At 37.4% G+C, this 23,514-nt stretch overlaps 1 protein-coding gene across 13 annotated transcripts in view; it reads left to right on the top strand.

Annotated features, from left to right (window-relative positions):
* The window catches only part of CEP112 (centrosomal protein 112), a 448,869-nt gene that overhangs the window by 87,518 nt on the left and 337,837 nt on the right, over window positions 1-23,514 (top strand). For all 13 annotated transcript variants that reach the window (XR_010838020.1, XM_067020489.1, XM_067020491.1 and 10 more), the window contains 4 exons: window positions 19,410-19,564; window positions 19,882-20,011; window positions 20,796-20,888; window positions 21,779-21,838. Coding sequence is in view for 12 of the 13 variants with exons in the window: in XM_067020489.1 (XP_066876590.1) it covers window positions 19,410-19,564; window positions 19,882-20,011; window positions 20,796-20,888; window positions 21,779-21,838 (438 nt within the window). In the remaining variant the exon portion in view is untranslated. The remainder of the gene's footprint in view (window positions 1-19,409; window positions 19,565-19,881; window positions 20,012-20,795; window positions 20,889-21,778; window positions 21,839-23,514) is intronic.

The following is a 23,514-nucleotide window of genomic DNA, read 5'->3' as shown; positions in this document are numbered from 1 at the left end:
AGCTTTGAATGACACAATAGACCAGATAGATTTAATTGATATTTATAGGACATTCCATCCAAAAACAGCAGATTACACTTTCTTCTCAAGTGCACATGGAACATTCTCCAGGATAGATCACATCTTGAGTCACAAATCAAGCCTCAGTAAATTTAAGAAAATTGAAATCATATCAAGCATCTTTTCTGACCACAATGCTATGAGATTAGAAATCAATTACAGGGAAGAAAACGTGAAAAACACAAACACATGGAGGCTAAACAATACGTTACTAAATAAGCAAGAGATCACTGAAGAAATCAAAGAGGAAATCAAAAAATACCTAGAGACAAATGACAGTGAAAACACGATGATTGAAAACCTATGGGATGCAGCAAAAGCAGTTCTAAGAGGTAAGTATATAGCAATACAAGCCCACCTCAAGAAACAAGAAAAACCTCAAATAAACAAACTAACCTTACACCTAAAGGAACTAGAAAAGAAGAACAAACAAAACCCAAAGTTAGTAGAAGGAAAGAAATCATGAAGATCAGGGCAGAAATAAACGAAATAGAAACAAAGAAAACAATAGCAAAATCAATAAAACTAAAAGCTGGTTCTTTGAGAAGATAAACAAAATTGATACACCTTTAGCCAGAGTTATGAAGAGAAAGAGGGAGAGGACTCAAATCAATAAAATTAGAAATGAAAAAGGAGAAGTTACAATGGACACCGCAGAAATACAAAGCATCCCAAGAGACTACTACAAGCAACTCTATTCCAATAAAATGGACAACCTGAAGAAATGGACAAATGCTTAGAAAGGTATAACCTTCCAAGACTGAACCAGGAAGAAATAGAAAATATGAACAAACCAATCACAAGGAATGAAATTGAAACTGTGATTAAAAATCTTCCAACAAACAAAAGTCCAGGACCAGGTGGCTTCAAGGGGAATTCTATCAAACATTTAGAGAAGAGCTAACACTCATCCTTCTCAAACTCTTCTAAAAAATTGCAGAGGAAGGAACACTCCCAAACTCATTCTACGAGGCCACCATCACGCTGATACCAAAACCAGACAGAGAAACTACAAAAAAAGAAAATTACAGAGCAATATCACCGATGAATATAGATGCAGAAATCCTCAACAAAATACTAGCAAACAGCATGCAACAGCACATTAGAAAGATCATACACCATAATCCAGTGGGATTTATCCCAGGGTTGCAGGGATTCTTCAATATATGCAAATCAATCAATGTGATACACCATATTAACGAATAGAAGAAGAAAAACCATATGATCATCTCAACAGATGCAGAAAAAGCTTTTGACAAAATTCAACACCCATTTGTGATAAAAACTCTCCAGAAAGTGGGTACAGAGGGAACCTCCCTCAACATAGTATTGGCCGTATACGACAAACCCACAGCCAACATCATTCTCAATGGTGAAAAACTGAAAGCATTTCCTCTAAGATCAGGAAGAAGACAAGGATGTCTCCTTTAGCCACTATTATTCAACATAGTTTTGGAAGTCCTAGTCATGGCAATCACAGAAGAAAAAGAAATAAAAGGAATCCAAATTGGGAAAGAAGAACTAAAACTCACTGTTTGCAGATGACATGATACTATACATAGAGAATCCTAAACATGCCACCAGAAAACTACTAGAGCTAATCAATGAATTTGGTAAAGTTGCAGGATACAAAATTAATGCACAGAAATCTCTTGCATTCCTATACACTAACAATGAAAGATCAGAAAGAGAAATTAAGTAAACAATCCCATTCACCATTTCAACAAAAAGAGTAAAGTATCTAGGAATAAACCTACCTAAGGAGGTAAAAGACCTGTACTCAGAAAACTATAAGACACTGATGAAAGAAATTAAGGATGAAACAAACAGATGGAGAGATATACCATGTTCTTGGATTGGAAGAATCAGCATTGTGAAAATGACTGTACTATCCAAAGCAATCTACAGATTCAATGCAATCCCTATCAAACTACCAATGGCAATTTTCACAGAACTAGAACAAAAAATTTCACAATTTGTATGGAAACACAAAAGACTCCAAATAGCCAAAGCAGTCTTGAGAAAGAAAAACGGAGCTGGAGGAATCAGGCTCCCTGACTTCAGACTATACTACAAAGCTACAGTAATCAAGACAATATGGTACTGGCACAAAAACAAAAATATAGATCAATGGAACAGGATAGAAAACCCAGAGGTAAACCACGCACCTATGGTCAACTAATCTATGACAAAGGAGGCAAGGGTATACAATGAAAAGACAGTCTCTTCAATAAGTGGTGCTGGGAAAACTGGACAGCTACATGCAAAAGAATGAAATAAGAACACTCCCTAACACCATACACAAAAATAAACTCAAAATGGATTCAAGACCTAAATGTAAGACCGGACACTATAAAACTCTTAGAGGAAAACATGGGAAGAACACTCTTTGACATAAATCACAGCAAGATCTTTTTTGATCCACCTCCTAGAGTAATGGAAATAAAAACAAAAATAAACAAATGGGACCTAATGAACCTTAAAAGCTTTTGCAAAGCAAATGAAACTACAAACAAGACAAAAAGATAACCCTCAGAATGGGAGAAAATATTTGCAAATGAATCAACAGACAAAGGATTAATGTCCAAAATATATAAACAGCTCATGCAGCTCAATGTTAAAAAAACAAACAAGCCAATCCAAAAATAGGCAGAAGATCTAAATAGACATTTCTCCAAAGAAGATATGCAGATGGCCAAGAAACACATGAAAACCTGCTCAACATCACTAATTATTAGAGAAATGCAAATCAAAACTACAATGAGATATCACCTCACACCAGTTAGAATGGGCATCATCAGAAAGTCTACAAACAGCAAATTCTGGAGAGGGTGTGGAGAAAAGGGAACCCTCTTGCACTGTTGGTGGGAATGTAAATGGATACAGCCACTATGGAGAGCGGTACGGAGGTTCCTTAAAGAACTAAAAATAGAGTTACCATATGACCCAGCAATCCCAGTACTGGGCATATACCGTGAGAAAACCATAATTCAAAAAGAGTCATGCACCCCTATGTTCACTGCAGCACTGTTCACAATAGCCAGGTCATGGAAGCAACCTAAATGTCCATAGACAGACAAATGGATGAAGAAGATGTGGTACATAAATACAATGGAATATTACTCAGCCATAAAAAGGAATGTAGTTGGGTCATTTGTAGAGACGTGGATGGATCTAGAGACCGTCATTCAGAGTGAAGTAAGTCAGAAAGAGAAAAACAAATATTGTATATTAGCGCACATATGTGGATCCTAGAAAAATGGTACAGATGAAGCAATTTGCAGGGCAGAAATAGAGACACTGATGTAGAGGACAAACGTATGGACACCAAGGGTTTCGGGAAAGCAGTGGGGGTGGGTGGTGGTGTTGGTGGGATGAACTGGGAGATTGGGACTGATACGTGTACACTGATATGTATAAAATAGATAACTAATAACCTGCTGTATAAAAAATAAATTTAAAAAAATTACAAAGAAAAATCAGTGGGGTGATTTCATCCTCAAGGAGGTGGAAATTGGTTCGTAGGGTTAAAAAACTTAGATATTATAATGGATTGTGACCCTCCAGCGGGCATAGTTTATAAATAACAAGACAGTGGTATTAAAATTTCTTAGTAGGGGATGATTAGAAGAAAAATATCTAAACTGGCTTCTTAGTTAATTAACTAATGGCAATCATGTTTTAAAAAGGTTGAGTAACACCGGTATGAGGAGTAAAGCAGAGGCGAGCGCTGCTGCGGACGGGTGCTGGGGGGCCTGTCTTCTGGAGTGGGTGCTTACACGGCGCCTTTGAGAATTATGGGGGCCGTGCAGTCCTCTGGGAAAAGCGTTTTGGGCAGATGGAATGGCCAGTGCAAAGATCCGAATGCTGGGACCGTCCGGGAAGTTCACAGGAGAGCAAGGGACGGCGTGGATGGGGCCCTGTGAGCAGACAGGAGCGCAGCAGGAAAATACGGCAGTGGGCAAATCAGGGAAAATCCTGTATTGGATTATTGTTAACAATCCTTGGTACAGTTCAATGAATCTCTGGTATATTTGTATTCAATTTGTATTCGATTGAGCGCATGAAAGTGGTTCCATCTGACTATTATTTTTAAAGCATCTGTCTTGCTCTGTGCGGAGAACAAACTCTGGGTGGCCGAGCATGGGAGCCGGGAGACTGTTCAGGACGCTGGTGTCGTAGGTCCAGGCGGGAGAGGTGGGCAGCTTGGCCTTGGGTGTCAGTCAAGAGGTGAGAACTGCCAAGTGCTGCTACTGTTCCCTGGGATGGAGAAGGCTGAAAGTGGATCAGGTTTACTAGGGGAAAGACAAGGGTTTATTTCTGGATAGTCAGCATAGTGATGATATTCAGAGCCATGAACAAAAACCACATTTATATCTGAAATACATTTTCGTCATCTCAACATCCTAAGTTTTCACAAAAGTGAATACATATATTAAGTAATTTTAGGGTTGAAATTTATGAAACATATTGATTGTCTAAAATGCCTACTGCATTGTTATGTTTCATTAGTTAAATATCATTAAGAGAGTAACAGCTTTCACAGTGGAATTTTAATTTTTATCAATTTGGGATGTAAAGTAAAGTGATACTTTGGGGCCAAGAGGTTACTGTTAGAGAAACTTCATTATATTTTTAATGAAAGTTGAATTTAAAAATTAGCATTCAGACCTTGTCATTAGATAACAGTAAGTATAGAGAAAAATGGACAGAGTCTGTCAGCAGCATTGAATTTAAGAATCATCAAAACTAGACAGATCTTGCTGAGCCGCTCCTGATTTAACAATTAAACAAGATAGAGTTCAAGGCATGGCTTAAGATGAAAGACGAGACTGTCACTGAGAATTAGTTCCTGTGTTTTGTTCTTTCAGGATTTTTTCTTTTTTTGTTGGGTCTTATTCTGTTTCCGTGCCATTTATCGTAAGCAGACAATTGTATAGATGATTAGACTCATGTCTTTTGGTATTGGCAGGGATTTTCTTGTGTGAAACTAATAATTAAACATGTAAACACTGGATTTCTTTTTTTAGTTTTGAACTGTATTAAATTTATTTAGATAAACAGAACACAAAATGATGGTGATAGAAAAGTGACATTTTTATAACTAAATCAGTGAGGAGTAGCATGTTACATTGCTCTTTTACTTGGAAATATTCCAAGTTCTTTTGAAATAAGATATATAATTCTTCATTATTTAGTGTAAGAGTCCCTTAAACACTGGGTTTTTAAAACAATATATTAGAACTTCTAAATATGAAAATGATAGCAAAATTCTTAGATGCTTGGGGAGGTGATAGCTGTAAAATACAGGGCTCTATTCATACTAGGGTTTAGACACACAAAGTCTGTGAGTTGTTTTATTGAGATTTTAGGCTTTATTAGTGGAATTCTTTACCTATTTCTGTACAATGGATGCCACTGGTAATCTTGTGAAGTTTATACACTCCTTCTCAGAATGATATTTGAAAATTTAATAAAATACATGAGATTGCAAAGAAATTATATTGAGTTACAGTCATCAAAATATTAATAAATCAAAGTCATGATAAAGTAATACATATGCTTCTAAACTAATGCAGTAAATATCAAGATTTAGCAGTGGGCCTAAACTATTGTAATTTATGAATAATGAGGAGGATAAATAATATTAGTGATTATCCAGCACTGTATGGTCTGTGGAAATATCTATGCTTCTGTTATTCATAGGTATTGCTAATATTAACTTGGTTGTTGACTGTGTTCATAGTTAAAGGGAAATGCTGAAGGTCAGTTAGTTAGGGGACTGAAAATAAAGAGGAGCTATTTTTTTCCATTCAAAGTCCCTGACACTCTGAATTCTATTCATGGACCAGAATCAAGTTTAAAGAGTATCAGAAGGGCCTAGACAGGTGAAGTATTGTGTTAACGATTATTAACTATTATTGTTAGTGGCGTGTGGTGATTCATACAGCAGCTTGTCACTCTCTGAGATGGCCAGGGTTTGTCATTTTATAGTTGCCACCAGAATTTTTCTCCCAGCCTCACAATTTTAAAGAAAAAACTCCCAAATAGCACCAGTTCATCATTTTGAACAAGATGACCATTTAGAAAAATGGATTTTATTTTTTAGGACAGTTTTGGATTTACAGAAAACCTGAGAAGATGGTACAGAGAGTCGCTATGTACCCCACACCCAACGTCCCCTCTTTGTAACAGCTTACCGTTATTTTGGTACACTTGTTACAATCAGTGAATCAACAGGATACATTAATAAACTGAAGTCCATAGTGTGCTCAGTTTTCCTTAATTTTTACCTAACGTCCTTTTTCTTTCCCAGGATCTCATCCAGATACCACATTGTGTTTTCTGCTTAGGTTCCTTTGGGCTGTGACAGTTTCTCAGACTTCCCTGGTTTTTGCAGCCTTGACGGTTTTGAGGAGGACTGGTCAGGAATATTGTATAATGCCCTGTATTGGAATTTGTCTCATGATTAGACGGGAGTTACGGGTGGAGGCAGTAAGATCACGGAGGTAAAGTGCTGTTCTCAGCAAACCACCTCAAGGATATATGCTACTAATGACTTACTGTGGATATTAACCTTGATCATCTGGCTGAGGTAGTGTTTGTTAGGTTTTCCACTGTGAAGGCATCCCTTCCCTGCCTTTCCATACTGTCCTCTTTGGAAGGAAGTACCTATGTGCAGCCTGTGCATAAGAAGTGGGGAGTTATACTCTCCATACTTGAGGGTGGAGTGTTTATGTAAATTATTTGGAGTTTTTCTGCGTGGGAGATTAGTCTCTTCTCCCTCATTTATTAATTTATTGAATCATTTATTTTTATCAGTATGAACTCATAGATATTTATCTTATGCTCTGGGCTATAATCCAATATTCCTTTATTTTGTTGCTTAAATTGTTCCTGCTTCAGCTGTTGGGAGATCCTACAGTAGGCCCTTCTGCCCCTTTGACCCACCCCATCAATGTGGATTATATGGAGACTGGTATTAGAAACCAGGATCTGTTTGCTGGGTGTACTTATTACTGCTGGGGTGTCATTTCTTTTATGTCCTCTCACCAGACAGAGTATTTGTGTATATATAAACCTGTATATATATATGTATATCTATAAACATTAGTATATGTAACCGTCTGTATCTGTATTAAGCTAAACATAATCTCTTCATGATGTCTGTAATTCTAAACCACTACCACATGGATTATTCTAGACTTCTCCTCCCCTCTGTGAGTTCTCAATCCAACATTGGAAACTTGGCCTCCACCATCATCTTCTAATTGTTCAATTTCAGTGTACAGAATGGATATAATCAGAGTTGTCGATCCATATCCCCATGGCAACCAACTTTGTCAGCTGGGGAACAGTGCTTACGTTCAGTGCCTTTTGCCTTCGGTCTCACGGATGCCACTCATTTCAACACTGCGTAGGTCATCATCTTTCCCGCTACCCCTTCAATGAGGTTTTTATGTATTTGTAATAGAACTAGATTCTTTTATGTATTATTTGTAATAGAACTGGATTCTTTTTTCACAGCCTGCCTTTCTTCCGGGGAAGAATGTGCCTGTTCTCTTGGCGTATTAGATTTTGAACCTGGAAGATGTATGATTTTTCCACTTCTCATCTCCTGCATTTAGTATTTTACTCAATCATACTCTTTACTTCTCTGAGAATTGTCCCGGACCTGCTCTCTCCCCTTCTGTTTCCACAGCTACCACTTGAATGCAGGCCATTGTTGCCTCATTCCAGGATCTCCCAGGAGCCACTTGCTCTCCCATCTCCTCTTGTTCCAAATCCCACAAGTGCAGTTTGTCCCATTTTCCCATGACCGAGACCTTGAATTACTAATCTAATGCCTATTATAGCTTCTGTCTACAAGCCATGTCCTTTCAAGAACTCCAACCTCGTCTTCCGAGTGCCACCTCTGAGTTCACAACGTGGGAAGATATTCTTTGTACCCAAGGTGATCTGTTTGTTCCTTCTCTGATCCTGCAGTTATAAACTCTGGAATTCCCCTCCCACACTGTTTGTTACAGCCTGAAAAATGTGATTCTACATCAGCATCTTTTTATGATTCTACATCAGCATCTTTTTATCTGAAAAACTTTTTGCCCTATTTTGAGGCCTTCACTATTTTGTGTCCCCTCTGTTCTTTGTATTCATTTTTTAAAGATTATTTTGACCAGATGTTATTTAGGTATTTCATATATGTCTGTGGGTTTCCCCTGACATTATAAGTTTTTTTAAAAAAGTTATTTATTTATTTTTGGCTGCATTGGGTCTTCGTTGCTGCGCGTGGGCTTTCTCTAGTTGCGGTGAGCAGGGGCTGCTCTTCGTTGCGGTGCGTGGGCTTCTTGTTGTGGTGGCTTCTCTTGTTGAAGAGCACAGGCTTTAGGCGCCCGGGCTTCAGGAGTTGTGGCTCACGGGCTCTGGAGCGCAGGCTCAGTAGTTGTGGCGCACGGGCTTAGTTGCTCCGCGGCATGTGGGATCTTCCCAGACCAGGGCTCGAACCCGTGTCCCCTGCATTGGCAGGTGTATTCTTAACCACTGTGCCACCAGGGAAGTCCCATTATAGGTTTTAAATTTCTTTCATTTACTTTATGCTTACTTTATTTTGTCTAAGACACAGTGTGTTAAGAAAATACTTTTAAAAATAAATATAAAATAGTAAATAAAATAAATAATAAAGTGAATAACTGTCATCATACATTTTGCTTCAGAAAGTTTGTACCAGTACATATACAAGTATCTGTTCAATAAATATAGACTTTAGTGCAGAAGCCACATTTTCAGTTCATGCAGTACTTGACTGCCCAGTAAGGCCACATTTAACAGTATCCTTGCACCGGAAACTGTGCCAGCTTCCAGCAATGCAGGTGTTAAACACAGGTGCCCAGTGGTTGAGGCTTGGTATCTTTGTTGTAAGCCTGCTCACGCCTCACTCTGTTTCTTCTGCTACCACGCTCACCCCTCTTGGGCCTTGTCTTTCTGGTTGGATTGGCTGCTGTCCTGCTTTTCTACTCCTGAACGCTTTTCCTAACTTCCACTCTGGGTCTTCCCTTTGGTGGCTGTTCTGTTGGGCCTAGTGCTGGGACTTCCCAACCTCGTGCCAGTCTTCACAGGCGGCACCAGCTAGGCGGTTTTGGCCCGTTTCATGGGCTCTCTGTCTATTATGTACCCCTTGTGCTACACAGGTGAGCTATCTGCATTAATTGGTAAGTGACTCTCAGGAGAAGCAAGGCTTTGCCAGTTCGGTCTGTGTTTTGCTGGAATTAGCCTGGACATCATGCGTACAGTCCATTGCCAGACACAGCATGAGCCTGAGGATATGTGTGGGTTGGGATATTGTGGAAAAGGAAATGGTTTGGGGACCTATCTTTCTTAGACTTAATTTTTTTGAGCTGTTTTATTCACAGCGAAATTGAGGAGGAGGAAGGTAGAGAGATTTCCCATGTACCCCTGTCCCTACTACTGGCATGCAGAGCCTCCTTCCATGGACATCTCCTACCAGATGCTACAGCAGAGTCACAGGTTATGAACCTACGTTGCTGCATCATCACCCAAGGTCCATAGCTTCCATTAGAGTTCCCTCTTGCTATTAGATAGTCTGTGGGCTTGGGCAAATGTATAACATAAACTGATCTAAAATCACAGTCTTACACACAGTATTTCCACTGCCCTAAAAATCCCCGGTGCTCTACCTGTTCATCCTTCCCTTCCCGCAACCCTGGCAACCGTCTTCATAGTTTTTGTCTTTTCCAGAATGTCGTATAGTTGGAGTCATACAGTATGTAGACTTTTCAGATTTGTTGCTTTTTTAAAAAAAAATAATTTATTTATTTTTGGCTGCATTGGGTCTTCATTGCTATGTGCGGGCTTTCTCTAGTTGCAGCAAGCGGGGTCTACTCTTCGTTGTGGTGTGTAGGCTTCTCATTGCAGTGGCTTCTCTTGTTGTGGAGCACAGGCTCTAGGCATGCGGGCTTCCATAGTTGTGGCACGCGAGCTCAGTAGTTGTGGCTTGGGGGCTCCAGAGCGCAGGCTCAGTAGTTGTGGCGCACAGGTTTAGTTGCTACGTGGCATGTGGGATCTTCCCGGACCAGGGCTCGAACCCGTGTCCCCGGCACTGGCAGGCAGATTCTTAAGCACTGAGCCAGCAGGGAAGTCCCAGATCGGTTTCTTTTACTTATTAATATGCATTTAAATTTCCTCTATGCCCTTTCATGGCTTGATGGCTCGTTTCTTTTTAGTGCTGAACAATGTTCCATCCTCTGGATGTAGCAGTTATACACTCACCTACTGAAGGGCATCTTAGCTGCTTCCAAGTTTTGGCAGTTATGAATACAAAGCTGCTATAAACATTTGTGTGCAGGGACTTCCCCGGTGGTCCAGGGGTTAAGACGCCACGCTCCCGATGCAGGGGGCCCTGGTTCGATCCCTGGTCAGGGAACTAGATCCCGCATGCTGCAACTAAAAAAAGATTCCACATTCAGCTAAAGATCCCGCATGAGGCAATGAAGGTCCTGTGTGCCCCAACTAAGACCCAGCGCAGCCCAATAAATAAATAAATTAAAACAAGACAAAACATCTGTGTGCATATTTTTGTATGGACACAAGTCTTTAACTCATTTGGGTAAATACCAAAGAGCATGATTCCTGGGTTGTATGGTAAGAGTATGTTTCATAAGAAACTGCCAAACTGCCTTCTAAGATGGCTGTACTACTTTGCGTTCCTGCCAGTGATGAATGAGAGTCCCTGCTGTTCCACATACTTGTCAGCATTTGTTGTCTGTGTTCTGGATTTTGGCCATTCTAATGGGTGTGTAGTGGTATCTCATTGTTTTAATGTGCATTTCCATGATATATGATGACATGTGATATGACATCCTTTCATATGCTTAGTTCTCATCTGTATATCTTCTCTGGTGAGGTGTCTAAGTCTCTGACCCTTTTTTTTTTTCTTTTTTTCTTTTTTTTTTTTTTTTGTGGTACACGGGCCTCTCACTGTTGTGGCCTCTCCCTTTGCAGAGTGCAGGCTCGGGACGCACAGGCTCAGCGGCCATGGCTCACGGGCCCAGCCGCTCCGTGGAATGTGGGATCCTCCCAGACCAGGGCACGAACCCATGTCCCCCGCATCGGCAGGCGGACTCCCAACCACTGCGCCACCAGGGAAGCCCTCTGACCCATTTTTAATTAGTTTTTTATTTTATTATTGTTAAATTTTAAGAGTTCTTTGTATATTTTGGATAACAGTCCTTCATCAGATGTGTCTTTTGCAAATATTTTTCTCAGTCTGTGGCTTATGTTCTGATCCTCTTAATACATATTATCTTTTATGGAATAGAAAAATTTAATTTTAATGAAGTCCAATTTATCAATTATTTTTTTCATGCATTGTGCCATGGACGTTGTGTCTAAAAAGTCATTGCCAAACTTTAGATAATCTAGGTTCTTTTTACATATGTTATCTTCTAGGATTTCTGTAGTTTTGCATTTTGCATTTAGGTCTGTGATCTGTTTTGAGATAGTCTGTAAGATGTGTCTAGATTCTTTTTTTTTGCACACGGTTGTCCATCTGTTCTAGCACCATTTGTTGAAAAGACTATCTTTGCTCCATTGTATTGCCTTTGCTCCTTTGCCAAAGATCAGCAGACTGTATTTATGGGGGTCTCTTTCTGGCCTCTCTGTTCTGTTCCATTGATATATCTGTCTTTTCTTTTGACAGTACCACAGTGTTTTGATTACTGTAGCCTTATAGTAAGTCTTGAAGTAGGCAGTGTCAGTCCTCCAACTTTGTTCTTTTTCAATTTTGTATTGGCTGTTTTGTGTCTTTTGTCTCTCAATATAAACTTTAAGAGCAGTTTGTCCATATCCATAAAATAACTTGCTAGCATTTTGATTGGTATTGCATTAAATCTGTAGATCAATTTGGGAATAACTGACATTGACAGTATTGAATCTTCCTATCCACGAACATGGACTATCTCTCCATTTATTTAGTTCTTTGATTTTTCTCATTCTTTCATCAGAGATTTGTAGTTTACCTCATGTAGATCTTGTACATATTTTGTTATATTTGTATGTATTTCATTTTTGGGGGGTGCTAATTTAAATAGTATTGTGTTTTTAATGTTAAATTCCCCTTGTTTATTACTAGGAAAAGTGATTGACTTTTGTATATTAACCTTGTATCCTGCAACCTAGCTATAGTGTCTTATTATTTCCAAGGGTTTTTTTTCCTTCCCCATCTTTCCCCTTTGGTAGCCATAAGTTTGTTTTCTATGTCTGTGAGTCTGTTTCTGTTTTGTATGTAGATCATCTCTTCATTTGTATTATTTTTTAGATTCCACATATGATTGATATCATGTAATATTTGTCTTTCTCTGACTTTACTAAGTATAATATTCTCTAGTATCTTATTATTTCTTAATGTCTTATTATTTTCAAGAGTTTTTTGATGTATACTTTTAGATTTTCTACATAGATGATCATCTTTTTGTGAACAAAGACAGTTGTATGTCTTTCTTCCCGATCAGTATATCTTTTATTTCCTTTTTTATATATTGCATTAGCTAGGATTTCGAGTATCATGCTGAAAAGGAGTTGTGAGAGAGAGAGCATCCTTTTCTTTTTCCTGGTCTTAGTTGGAAAGCTTCTAGCTTCTAACCGTTATCTGTAGATTTTTTGTAGAGATTGTTGTCCTCAAATTGAGGAAATTCCCCTTTATTCCCATTTTACTGAGAGGTTTTTTTTTTTTTAAATCATGAATCAGTGTTGGATTTTGTCAAATGCTTTTTCTGCATCTATTGATATGATCATGTGATTTTTCTTCTTTAGCCATTGATGAGATGGATTACATTAATTGATTTTCAAATGTTGAAACAGCTTTGCATACCTGGGTGAGAGTTACTCTCTTTATTTCTATTACTGATGAAGTAATTGGGAGTGCACTCTTCATACTTGTATGGTGCTAGAGTAGGAGTTGTTGTTATAAAAAGTGAAGCATAATCTTGTTGAGTTAGAAAAGTCTTCCATCATAAAATTCAGGATGGACAGTTTAATTAGTTCAAATGGGAAAAAGACTACATGTACATATTATTGAATGAGATGATTTGATCATTACTCACCATTATACTGCTGGTATGGGTGTAAAGAGCAAAGTAAGGAAAAGGTTAGAGTTGTTCAGGGCAGTTTGGAATGCAAGAGTCAGAAGGTAATCATATGATACCCAGTTGCATTGCCACTGACTATTACAGAGGCAGATTGTATAGGTATGTGTACAATCTGTATTTTATTTCTATTTTATCATATATATTTTATATATATATATAAAATATATATTTTAATTACTGTTACTCTGTACAATGATATACAGACAACTGAGATCAAAATATTGCTTCAACATCCTGGACTTTCTTCTCTGATTTGTTGGGTATGTTTTCCTCTCACCTATTTTTTTCTTTCTCACATAACTAGTACTTTTATTCTTTTCTCTCATGTCCACTGTATTCAATATTCATATTGTAGAAAGATGGCTGACTGCTTTTCTGGCTAATAGAACCCTTTTTCCTTAGCAAATTCTGGAGAATTACTTATTTGTATCAATTCAATACTCTGTACCTTGGTTTCTTTAACAATTTCTAATATTTTATAAGGATCACATGTTTCTTTTTGCATTAAGAAAAAGAAAAAACGGATTTTCAAAAATAGTTTGAATATAAGGGGAGTGTCTTTATCCCTATTTTGAATTTCTTTTTTTTAAATTTTATTTTATTTGTTTATTATTTTTAGCTGCGTTGGGTCTTCGTTGCTGTACGCAGGCTTTCTCTAGTTGCAGCGAGCGGGGGCCACTCTTCGTTGGGGTGCACGGACCTCTCACTGTGATGTCCCCTCCTGCTGTGGAGCACGGGCTCTAGGCACGTGGGCTTCAGTAGTTGCGGCTCACAGGCTCCAGAGCGCAGGCTCAGCAGTTGTGGCACACGGGCCCAGTTGCTCCGCGGCATGTGGGATCCTCCCGGACCAGGGCCTGAACCCGTGTTCCCTGCATTGGCAGGCGGATTCCCAACCACTGAGCCAGCGGGGAAGTCCCTATTTTGAATTTCTTGTGTTCTATCTTTACCTTTTATAACACACGCAAAAAACTTTTTGGTATATCCTATGAAGAACAGATGTGTAGGATGGAGATTTTGAAAATTTAACAATTTTCCTATTTTAATTAAAAAAATATTGATAGTCTACAAATTTGTACTGAGTGCTTACTACAAGCCAAACACTTATCTAGAAACGAGATTTATAGTGAACAAAGCAGTGTCTTGAGCTTACATTTTACTGATGAAGATAAACAACAATAAAAAAACAATAAATATATAAGTTTGTGACAGGTACTAAAAAGAAAAGTGAAGGTTAATAAAAGAGAAAGGAGAGTGATAGGAGATGAGAACAGAGAAGCCATAATAATCCCTTCTTTTTCTGAGTAGAAGGGAAGTCATTGGGTGGTTTTGAGCAGGAGAGTAATATTTGATTAATATTCTGAAAAGATCATTTCCTTGAGGTTCAGTAACTTTACCATAACTGTGGCATTTTTCATCTGTGTCAGTTTTATGGTGTGCCCTTTGTACAGTTTTCTTATAGTATGTTTTTAATTTTCTTTAGGTACACCAATGATGTAAATTTGAACTATCATTTTTCTGTTTTCTACATCTGTTGTTTGCTCTTGTGTTTAATTTTTGTCCATTCTGGTTTGCTTGCTTTCCACAAGCTTTTCCTTCATTTTTTTTTAACTGTATCTCCCTCCAACCATTCTTTTTTTGGGGAGCTATTTTCATTTTAGTTTTCCTTTTCCTAAGATCTGTGTGTTCATGTTTCATTACTTCCTGTCTCTCAATAGAACTACCTGAGATCTTACAGTTTTTCTCTGACTTATTTTTTTATAGAGGTGAGGTTTACTAAGTTTTTATGGATATGTGATTTTTTTGCACATTGTAAAAGACGTTCCTTGTGATACATTTGGCATTGATTTTAATCTGTCACATGTAAGTGATTTTATTTAGTGAATATTCTTCATTTGTCTTTTGTTTTTTCTGCCTTTCCTCTCATTTCCTTACCATATATTTATATAGATTGAATCCTGGCCCATTTTTGATTATTACTCATCTTTCAATATACAGATTTCTTCCTTAGCCAGTTATTTGAAGACAGTTCCTGGTTATATAGGACTAGGGCCATGTTCCATCATAGCATGAATTTCTTACTGTGCAGGGATGTATGTGAGAGAATTCTTTGAGCATTTATGCTCAATAGCTGCAGTAATGCTTCTCATAATGTCGTTTCTTTCCCTTAATTGCCCTAGGCATAGATTGTTTCCAGAAAATATGGCTTGTTTGAGTTTTCATTCAGTCCAGCCTTTCTTTCTTCTTTTTCATGCCAGATTGGGTTCAGAGTTTCCAGCCACAACCTGTGCATATGTTATCACTGAACCAAGGAAGAGATTATTTGCATGCCGCTTAGTTTGGATAACTGTGTTCTGATGATATTTCCTAAGATCTCCAGCCATAGGTCATTCTCTCCTGGAGTATTCCTGCGTTTCTATTTGATCATTTAATTTTGCTGGCCATCCTCATATATTTTGAGTTAGGATAACAGATTCCTCATAGGTTTTATAATTTCAATATCTGGACCATATGCATGTCTATTTCTATTTTTTTCCTCTGGATTCTTTTTCTTGGAATCCTGGTATTTTCTGATTGAATGCCAGGCATTGTGTATGAAAAATAATAAATGCTCTGGATGATGTTGTCTTCCTCCAGAGAGGCTCCACCCTAAACTCTGAGATGCAGCTGGTATGGAGATAACTCACCTTGATCCATTCATGGACTGAGCTGACTCAAGGCTGGGTTGAAGTCTTTGTAATCTTTGGTCTTCTGCTGATTCATTTCCAGTCCTAATTGTAGCCATCAACACAGGTCCCAAATGAAAGCCTGTGATGTTATTAAGGGCCCTCCTTGAATAATCTACAATTTCTTACTCCTGAGTACAGTGACACTGCTGAAAACTCTAGTCTGCTTTTCAGAGTATTTATTTTATCTTGGTTTCTTGGCTTCCTGCCCTGCAGATGTTTAGAATTTGCCAAATGCCTTGAGGAGAAGCTGCTTGTGTGGAGCTCCTTTCTCTCAGGGATTTTGGTTCCTCAGCTCTGGCTGCTTGGCCACCCTCTGCTCTGCTCTGCTTTCCTTGCCCCATTCTCATCCTTCAAGATTGGAAAATGCCTCAAAGGTAAAAGCAGCTTGCACAATGTGGGCTCACTTCTCTGGTGTTTCTTCCTCTGGTCCCCTAAGTCCTAGCTGCCTTGGAAGTTCTCCAGTGCCTTCAAATAGATAGATTTCTTTTGTATCTTTTTGGGTTTTCAGTTGTTCTCAGTGGGAGCATGACGTGTTGCAAGCTACTTCTTCATAGTCAGAAATATAAGTTCCTCTGCTCTCCATTAAGATGGAGTTTCATTTATGTTTCTAGTATATCTTGTCTCTCTTTGGTAATTTCCAAGAGAAGGAAAACAAATCATCTTTTTTCCACGATTTAAAACTGGAAGACAAAAGAAATATTCTTTTCTTTATTTCTTCCAGTAAATGAACATTTAGGAAACAGGGAGTGTTTAGGATATATATTGAAAAATTGAAACTATCTTCTGAAAGAAACTCCTAAAGCAGAGGCATCACTAACAAAGAGGCAAAGTGAATCGGGTGTATAGAGAAGAAATCTGAGCATCTGAATGTGTCAGGCTTTGAGCTAGAAATTGTACATACTTTTAAAAGTTAATCTACATACCATATTTTTACATTAGACATAATTATTTCCATTGCTCAGATTTGGAAGTTATGGCACCAAAATTTAAATTATATACCTAATTCATACTGTAGTGAAGAAAGAATGAAAAGAATACAGGATGTTGGGGCTGTAATATTATTTAATGGAGAAAAGACAGTCTCTTCAATAAGTGGTGCTGGGAAAACTGGACAGCTACATACAAAAGAATGAAATAAGAGCACTCCCTAACACCATACACAAAAATAAACTCAAAATGGAGTCAAGACCTAAATGTAAGACCAGATACTATAAAACTCTTAGAGGAAAACATAGGAAGAACACTCTTTGACATAAATCACAGCAAGATCTTTTTTGATCCACCTGGTAGGGTAATGGAAATAAAAACAAAAATTTAAAAGTGGGACCTAATGAAACTTAAAAGCTTTTGAACAGCAAAGGAAACTACAAACAAGACAAAAAGATAACCCTCAGAATGGGAGAAAATACTTGCAAACGAATCAACAGACAAAGGGTTAATCTCCAAAATATATAAACAGCTCATGCAGCTCAATATTAAAAAAACAAACAAGCCAATCCAAAAATGGGCAGAAGACCTATAGACATTTCTCCAAAGAAGTCATACAGATGGCCAAGAAACACATGAAAACCTGCTCAACATCACTAATTATTAGAGAAATGCAAATCAAAACTACAATGAGATATCACCTCACACCAGTTAGAATGGGCATCATCAGAAAGTCTACAAACAGCAAATTCTGGAGAGGGTGTGGAGAAAAGGGAACCCTCTTGCACTGTTGGTGGGAATGTAAATGGATACAGCCACTATGGAGAGCGGTACGGAGGTTCCTTAAAGAACTAAAAATAGAGTTACCATATGACCCAGCAATCCCAGTACTGGGCATATACCGTGAGAAAACCATAATTCAAAAAGAGTCATGCACCCCTATGTTCACTGCAGCACTGTTCACAATAGCCAGGTCATGGAAGCAACCTAAATGTCCATAGACAGACAAATGGATGAAGAAGATGTGGTACATAAATACAATGGAATATTACTCAGCCATAAAAAGGAATGCAGTTGGGTCATTTGTAGAGACGTGGATGGATCTAGAGACCGTCATACAGAGTGAAGTAAGTCAGAAAGAGAAAAACAAATATTGTATATTAGCGCACATATGTGGATCCTAGAAAAATGGTACAGATGAAGCAATTTGCAGGGCAGAAATAGAGACACAGATGTAGAGAACAAACGTATGGACACCAAGGGGGGAAAGCGGCAGGTGGTGGTGGTGGTGTGATGAATTGGGAGATTGGGATTGACATGTATACACGAATATGTATCAAATGGATGACTAATAAGAAAATAAATAAACATTAAAAAAAGAATGACATGAATACAGGATGTTGGGGCTGTAATATTATTTAATGCTTAAATTTTATTTTAAATGTTTATCTTAGAATGAGTATAAAAGGATACTATTTGGAACATCATCCTAACCTTTTCTCATTACTGGAAGTGTAATCATTAAAATGAAAATTGATTATCCTTTTAGCTAATGCTTGCTTACCCTAATTTTAGATAAAGTACCTAGTTATAAACACCTTTATCTAGTTCCATAAAGATAAAAAATTCATAACAATTTAAATGTCAGATAATAAGGAAATGATTTAATTATGTGATAATTTTGACGACTGTGGAAAAATGCAGTGCTTTTGATAAAATGGTAAGTAAATAAAAAAATGAATGAAAAATTTGTGCACAAACACTGCAGCTATGTAATAAGATGTTCCTGTACACATATGATGCTACATGTGTCACTTATAACCTCTGTATTAAAATATTTGGGTTATGAATTTCTTTTTTAAACATATTATTACATTGCTTTTATAATTTAAAAACTTTCTAAAACTTGAAATGAAGAGCAAATAACTGCTGAGTACTCACGTAACAAATACAGATTTATTAAGTTTCATAAGGAGAATATAACCTTCCGGGGGCTAAGGACTTCACCTCTTCTATTTACTATGTCCCTAGATCAGAATAGTGCCAGGTTCACTAAATATTTGTTCAGTGAATGAATGAATGGCTAAAAGCATATAAACACATTAGCCTTACTTTTATGGTAGAAAGCACTCCTTTTTTTTAAAAAAAAGACTTGGTTAATTTAGAGGTTGGTTTAGTTTTTATTAGTATGGTTTATGATACATTTGTTTTTTCATATTCTTATCTCTCATACGTTGTATTTTTTCTTCAGACTATTTAATGATACAGAATTGTTATAAAGGGCTTCCCTGGTGGCGCAGTGGTTGAGAGTCCGCCTGCTGATGCAGGGGACATGGGTTCATGCCCTGGTCCGGGAGGATCCCACGTGCCATGGAGCGGCTGGGCCCGTGAGCCGTGGCCGCTGAGCCTGCACGTCCGGAGCCTGTGCTCTGCAACGGGAGAGGCCACAACAGTGAGAGGCCCGCGTACTGCAAAAAAAAAAAAAAAGAATTGTTATAAAGTTAGAGGCTTTCTTAACAATGACCTGTTATTTTAGAACCAGATGATCAAAGAACTGGAGTCCCGTGTCCAGCAGCTGACTGGAGAAGCAGAGAACAGTAATTTACAGAAGCAGAAATTAATTCAGGAAAAATTGGAACTTGAGAGATGTTACCAGATAACATGTAATGAATTACAAGAAGTAAAGGCAAGGTATTGTCCGAACTCAGATATCTCTCAGGTGTGGCTATAAAGTACTGATATTAAGTCTATTAAATTATCTGCTAAGATTAATCACACTTGTGCAATTAACTTGGGAGGTTTCCAATCTAAATGCTGCCCTTTGTTAAATTTTTTAAAGTACCATTTAATATAAGAAGCATACTGTTTAAAAACAGTTGATAAAAATGTGGATACTTATTTGATATATTGAAAGATAATGCATTTGGATTTGGTTGACTAAAAAATTCCATTTTAGAGATTGATTATAAATATATTGGAAATATGTTTTATTCTCTGATTGCTTTTAGGTGCAACACACTGCATAAAGAGAAGGATCATCTTGTAAATGATTATGAGCAAAACATGAAACTGTTACAAACCAAATATGATGCTGATATAAACCTTCTGAAAAAGGAACATGCTCTTTCAACTTCTAAGGTATTATAGATGCTGGTAGACGTAGCCATACAAAGTACTTATTTCCTTTACTCAGCATATAGCCAAAGGTAGTAGAAGCTAACTACTGTCTGGCATTTAAATTAGTCTCTCCTTTGCTTAGTTTAATGCTAAGTGTCTAATATATAGCATAACACAAATATTTAATAAACTAAAATCTGCTATAAATTAACCCTTTTAATTACCAAAGTTTTTAAAGGAGGAAACATAAAAATCCGAGAAGAAATGTTCAGTTGTATTAATAATACATAATTTGGAGTAAGTCTATACATTATTATTATTATTTTGAAATCTTGGTTATGCTTTAGTTTTCCTGCCATCACATACGCTTATATGAGCCCACAGACACCCTCAGGGGCACCCACACACTTCTGTGTCAGATAATTGAAACTTTCTGCAAGGAAAATCCTATAGCCTCAATACTAAAATAGTCAATTACTTGATATTTCATGAATTAGATATTCCAATGGATTTGGTTTTAAAATTAAAATTTAAAATTAAAATTTAAAAAGTTTTCTGTATACCTATTCTTTTTACATCAGTATTATATTTTCGTAACTTTAAATGCCATGCAGTACTTAATTTATCTTTTTACTTTAAAAGATTTTTTAACTTAAAAATTTAAAAAAATTCAGATTTATAGATAATTTTAATTCTAACTGAAGCTTCAGGGGGGGAAAAAGTTAAATTTATTCAACTGGAAGTCTGTAGGATGGTAGAAAAATCAAAGTTTCATTTTTAAATTATTTTCTTAAAATCTTTTTAGGCATCTGGTATGATTAAAGATTTAGAACAGAACATCCGTCAATTAAAACAGCAGTTACAGGAATCAGAACTTCAAAGAAAGCAACAATTAAAGGTGAATCCTGTATTTTTATACAGAATAATGGCTAAAACTCACCTTTCCTTTTCTTGGTGTATACGTATAAATGAGAGTCGATGAAAAAAACTCAGAAATGCAGGTAGCCATTTCTGATTCTTTTATTGCACTGTATCATTTTTCATCTTATTTACTTGAACAAAAGTAGATGCTAATGGGATATAGAGTAAAAAAGAACAGTAATTTTAATTTGAACAATCTGCTTTTTTTGAGATTAGTTAAAAGAATAAACCTTATTTAAATATATTATTATTTTAGAATTATTTTCTCTCTTTAAATTATTATCTGCCATTCTTTATAATTTCTCTCTCTCTTTTTCTCTTTCACACCTTTTATTTGTTTATTTATTTTTTTGGCTGCACCGCTCGGCATGTGGGATCCTAGTTCCTCGACCAGCGATTGAACCCATGCCCCCTGTGGTGGAAGTGCAGCGTCCCAACCATTGGACCGCCAGGGAACTCCCTCTTTCACACCTTTTAGATCTTGCCTTTTCTCTCATGGTCAGAAAATACCAAGCACTTCTATATGATATAACTTCAAACTTATTATTTTCATGTTGATTCATTTGGTCATTTTTAAGTGATCTCCTAATTCTAAGGGTCAGAAAGTTTCTCTTTCACTGTAAAGTATGTACTTTTGGGAGTTGTAATAACATCTTCAGTTAACTAAGGTTTTATGGCCTCCAACATAAAGCTATGCATGTTTCTCGTTGTAGTTTAGAAAACTGGACAGGTAGGGCTCTGTTAATAATATGCAAAACTCAAATAAGGTTTGTCATCAGAGAGATTGATTTGTTTCATTAGATTACCAATTTTATTGACCCTAGAAGCAATTTAAGTATAATAAAGATAAGTATTTATTATTCACAGGATCAAGAAAATAAGTTTCAAATGGAGAAATGTCACTTAAAACGCACCTATGAGAAAAAGGTAATATGTTTCATGGGAAGCTATGACATTTAAAATAGCACATGAGGCAGTTAAGAATGAAGGTTGATTTTTATACAGCCGTGCATTCCAGCCCTTACTTCTGAGTTCATTTCAGTTGGCCAGTAATCAAATGTTTCTTCTTTTTCATGTTTATAAACAGCTTCTTCCGTTTGATTTTTAATTATGTCAACATTAAAACACCACTTCTATGTTATATTTGAGTGAAGAGTATTGTGACGCTCACCTTTCGTAATAACCTGTTGAAACTAAATTTTCTTTCTGCCAGTAAAAATGTAATGAGACTGTTGGGTGTTCTTTTTTTCTGTTGTATCATATGTGTAACCAGAACTCTAAGAAATGAACCAACGAACATGAAACAGTGAAAAGCACTGTCTACTACGGTCGATTAGTAAGAAGTGGGTTAGTCATTGTCTCCCGTGATTCAGAGCAGTGACTGCAGTGACTGTTTCTCCCAGTGCATATGCTGGTGTCCTTGTTACCGGTAACAACTAGGGTCACTGCCACACTGTTGACACCTTCGGTGATAAAGTGTAGAATTCTATATGTCTGTGACTTTCCAACTTGAGTTTTGAATTTGTTGTTTGCTGTATAACTGTAATTGAAATAGCAAAGATTTTGTTGCTGCTTTTGTAATTATTTACAGTTCTAACATCCACCAAATTAATCCTCTTGTAAAATACCCACATAATGGAAAATGAGAAAAAAGTTACCTCTTCAACTCATTAAAATACATACAAATTAAAATTAGACAGATTTTATAGCACACAATTCTTAATAGATGTTGTAATACCACATCTTACCTTTGCATATCGTCACAGCAGACATGCATTAAATGCTCTCACGGGGCGAGGCATCACATCAGGCACTGTATGCAGGGGAGGGGTTGAGGGTGAACTAGCCATAGACACTGCTCTCCGGCAGCTTAATGTCTGGGAAGAAGAAGGTTTCTGTCCTTTGGAAAAGTGAGTATTTCTTCTGATGTGCATTGACCTAAATATGTGCTCCTTAAAATTATAATTAATTTTCTTATTGTTAAAGTTTTTTTCCCCTGCAGTTTTAATGCAGTTTTAATACAGTTTAATGAGCTGTATTAAATATATTTCATAAATATATTTCATGCCCACAAAATGATATCTGAACAGGAGGGAGAAATACTGCTTTCACTGAAATAAGGAATTTTTTTGGTTTCTACTGTTGAGCCGTGCAACTGCTTAATAATCTGACTTACCCAGAGCAGACCATGTGCACTGTCATAAGCCTTGCTCCCCACTGCCTGAGGCATCCACACCCTCTGGGTGTACCTGTTCGTCCTTGGTTCTTTCTTTGGGCAGACGGCTGGCTCCCCATCCATCAGGGACACCTTCCTGGCCTCCCGCTCTCTTACACTCCGTGGTCAGCCCTCCTCCTGAGTGATGATATGTATCTGCTTACCTGTGAGCCCCAGGGGGTTTGGTACCGGGAGGAAGGCGCGCACTGACTAATATTGCAAGATTGTATCCCTACCCCAGAGTTGAGTCCCCCAGCATACAGAGTTGGGGCTGGAGAGGCAGTCTCTCCTACCACGGTCTTTTCTTGGCTGTTCGGCCACTGAGTAAACTCAGGTTTCTGCACCAGCCCCTCTGCCTGATGGACAGACACAAGAAACAGAACGTTGA

This window comes from Kogia breviceps, chromosome 19, assembly GCF_026419965.1.
Source record: "Kogia breviceps isolate mKogBre1 chromosome 19, mKogBre1 haplotype 1, whole genome shotgun sequence".
Lineage (NCBI taxonomy): Eukaryota > Metazoa > Chordata > Mammalia > Artiodactyla > Physeteridae > Kogia > Kogia breviceps.
The sequence above is the reverse complement of the archived record's forward strand: the minus strand, read 5'-3'. Positions and strand labels throughout refer to the sequence as shown.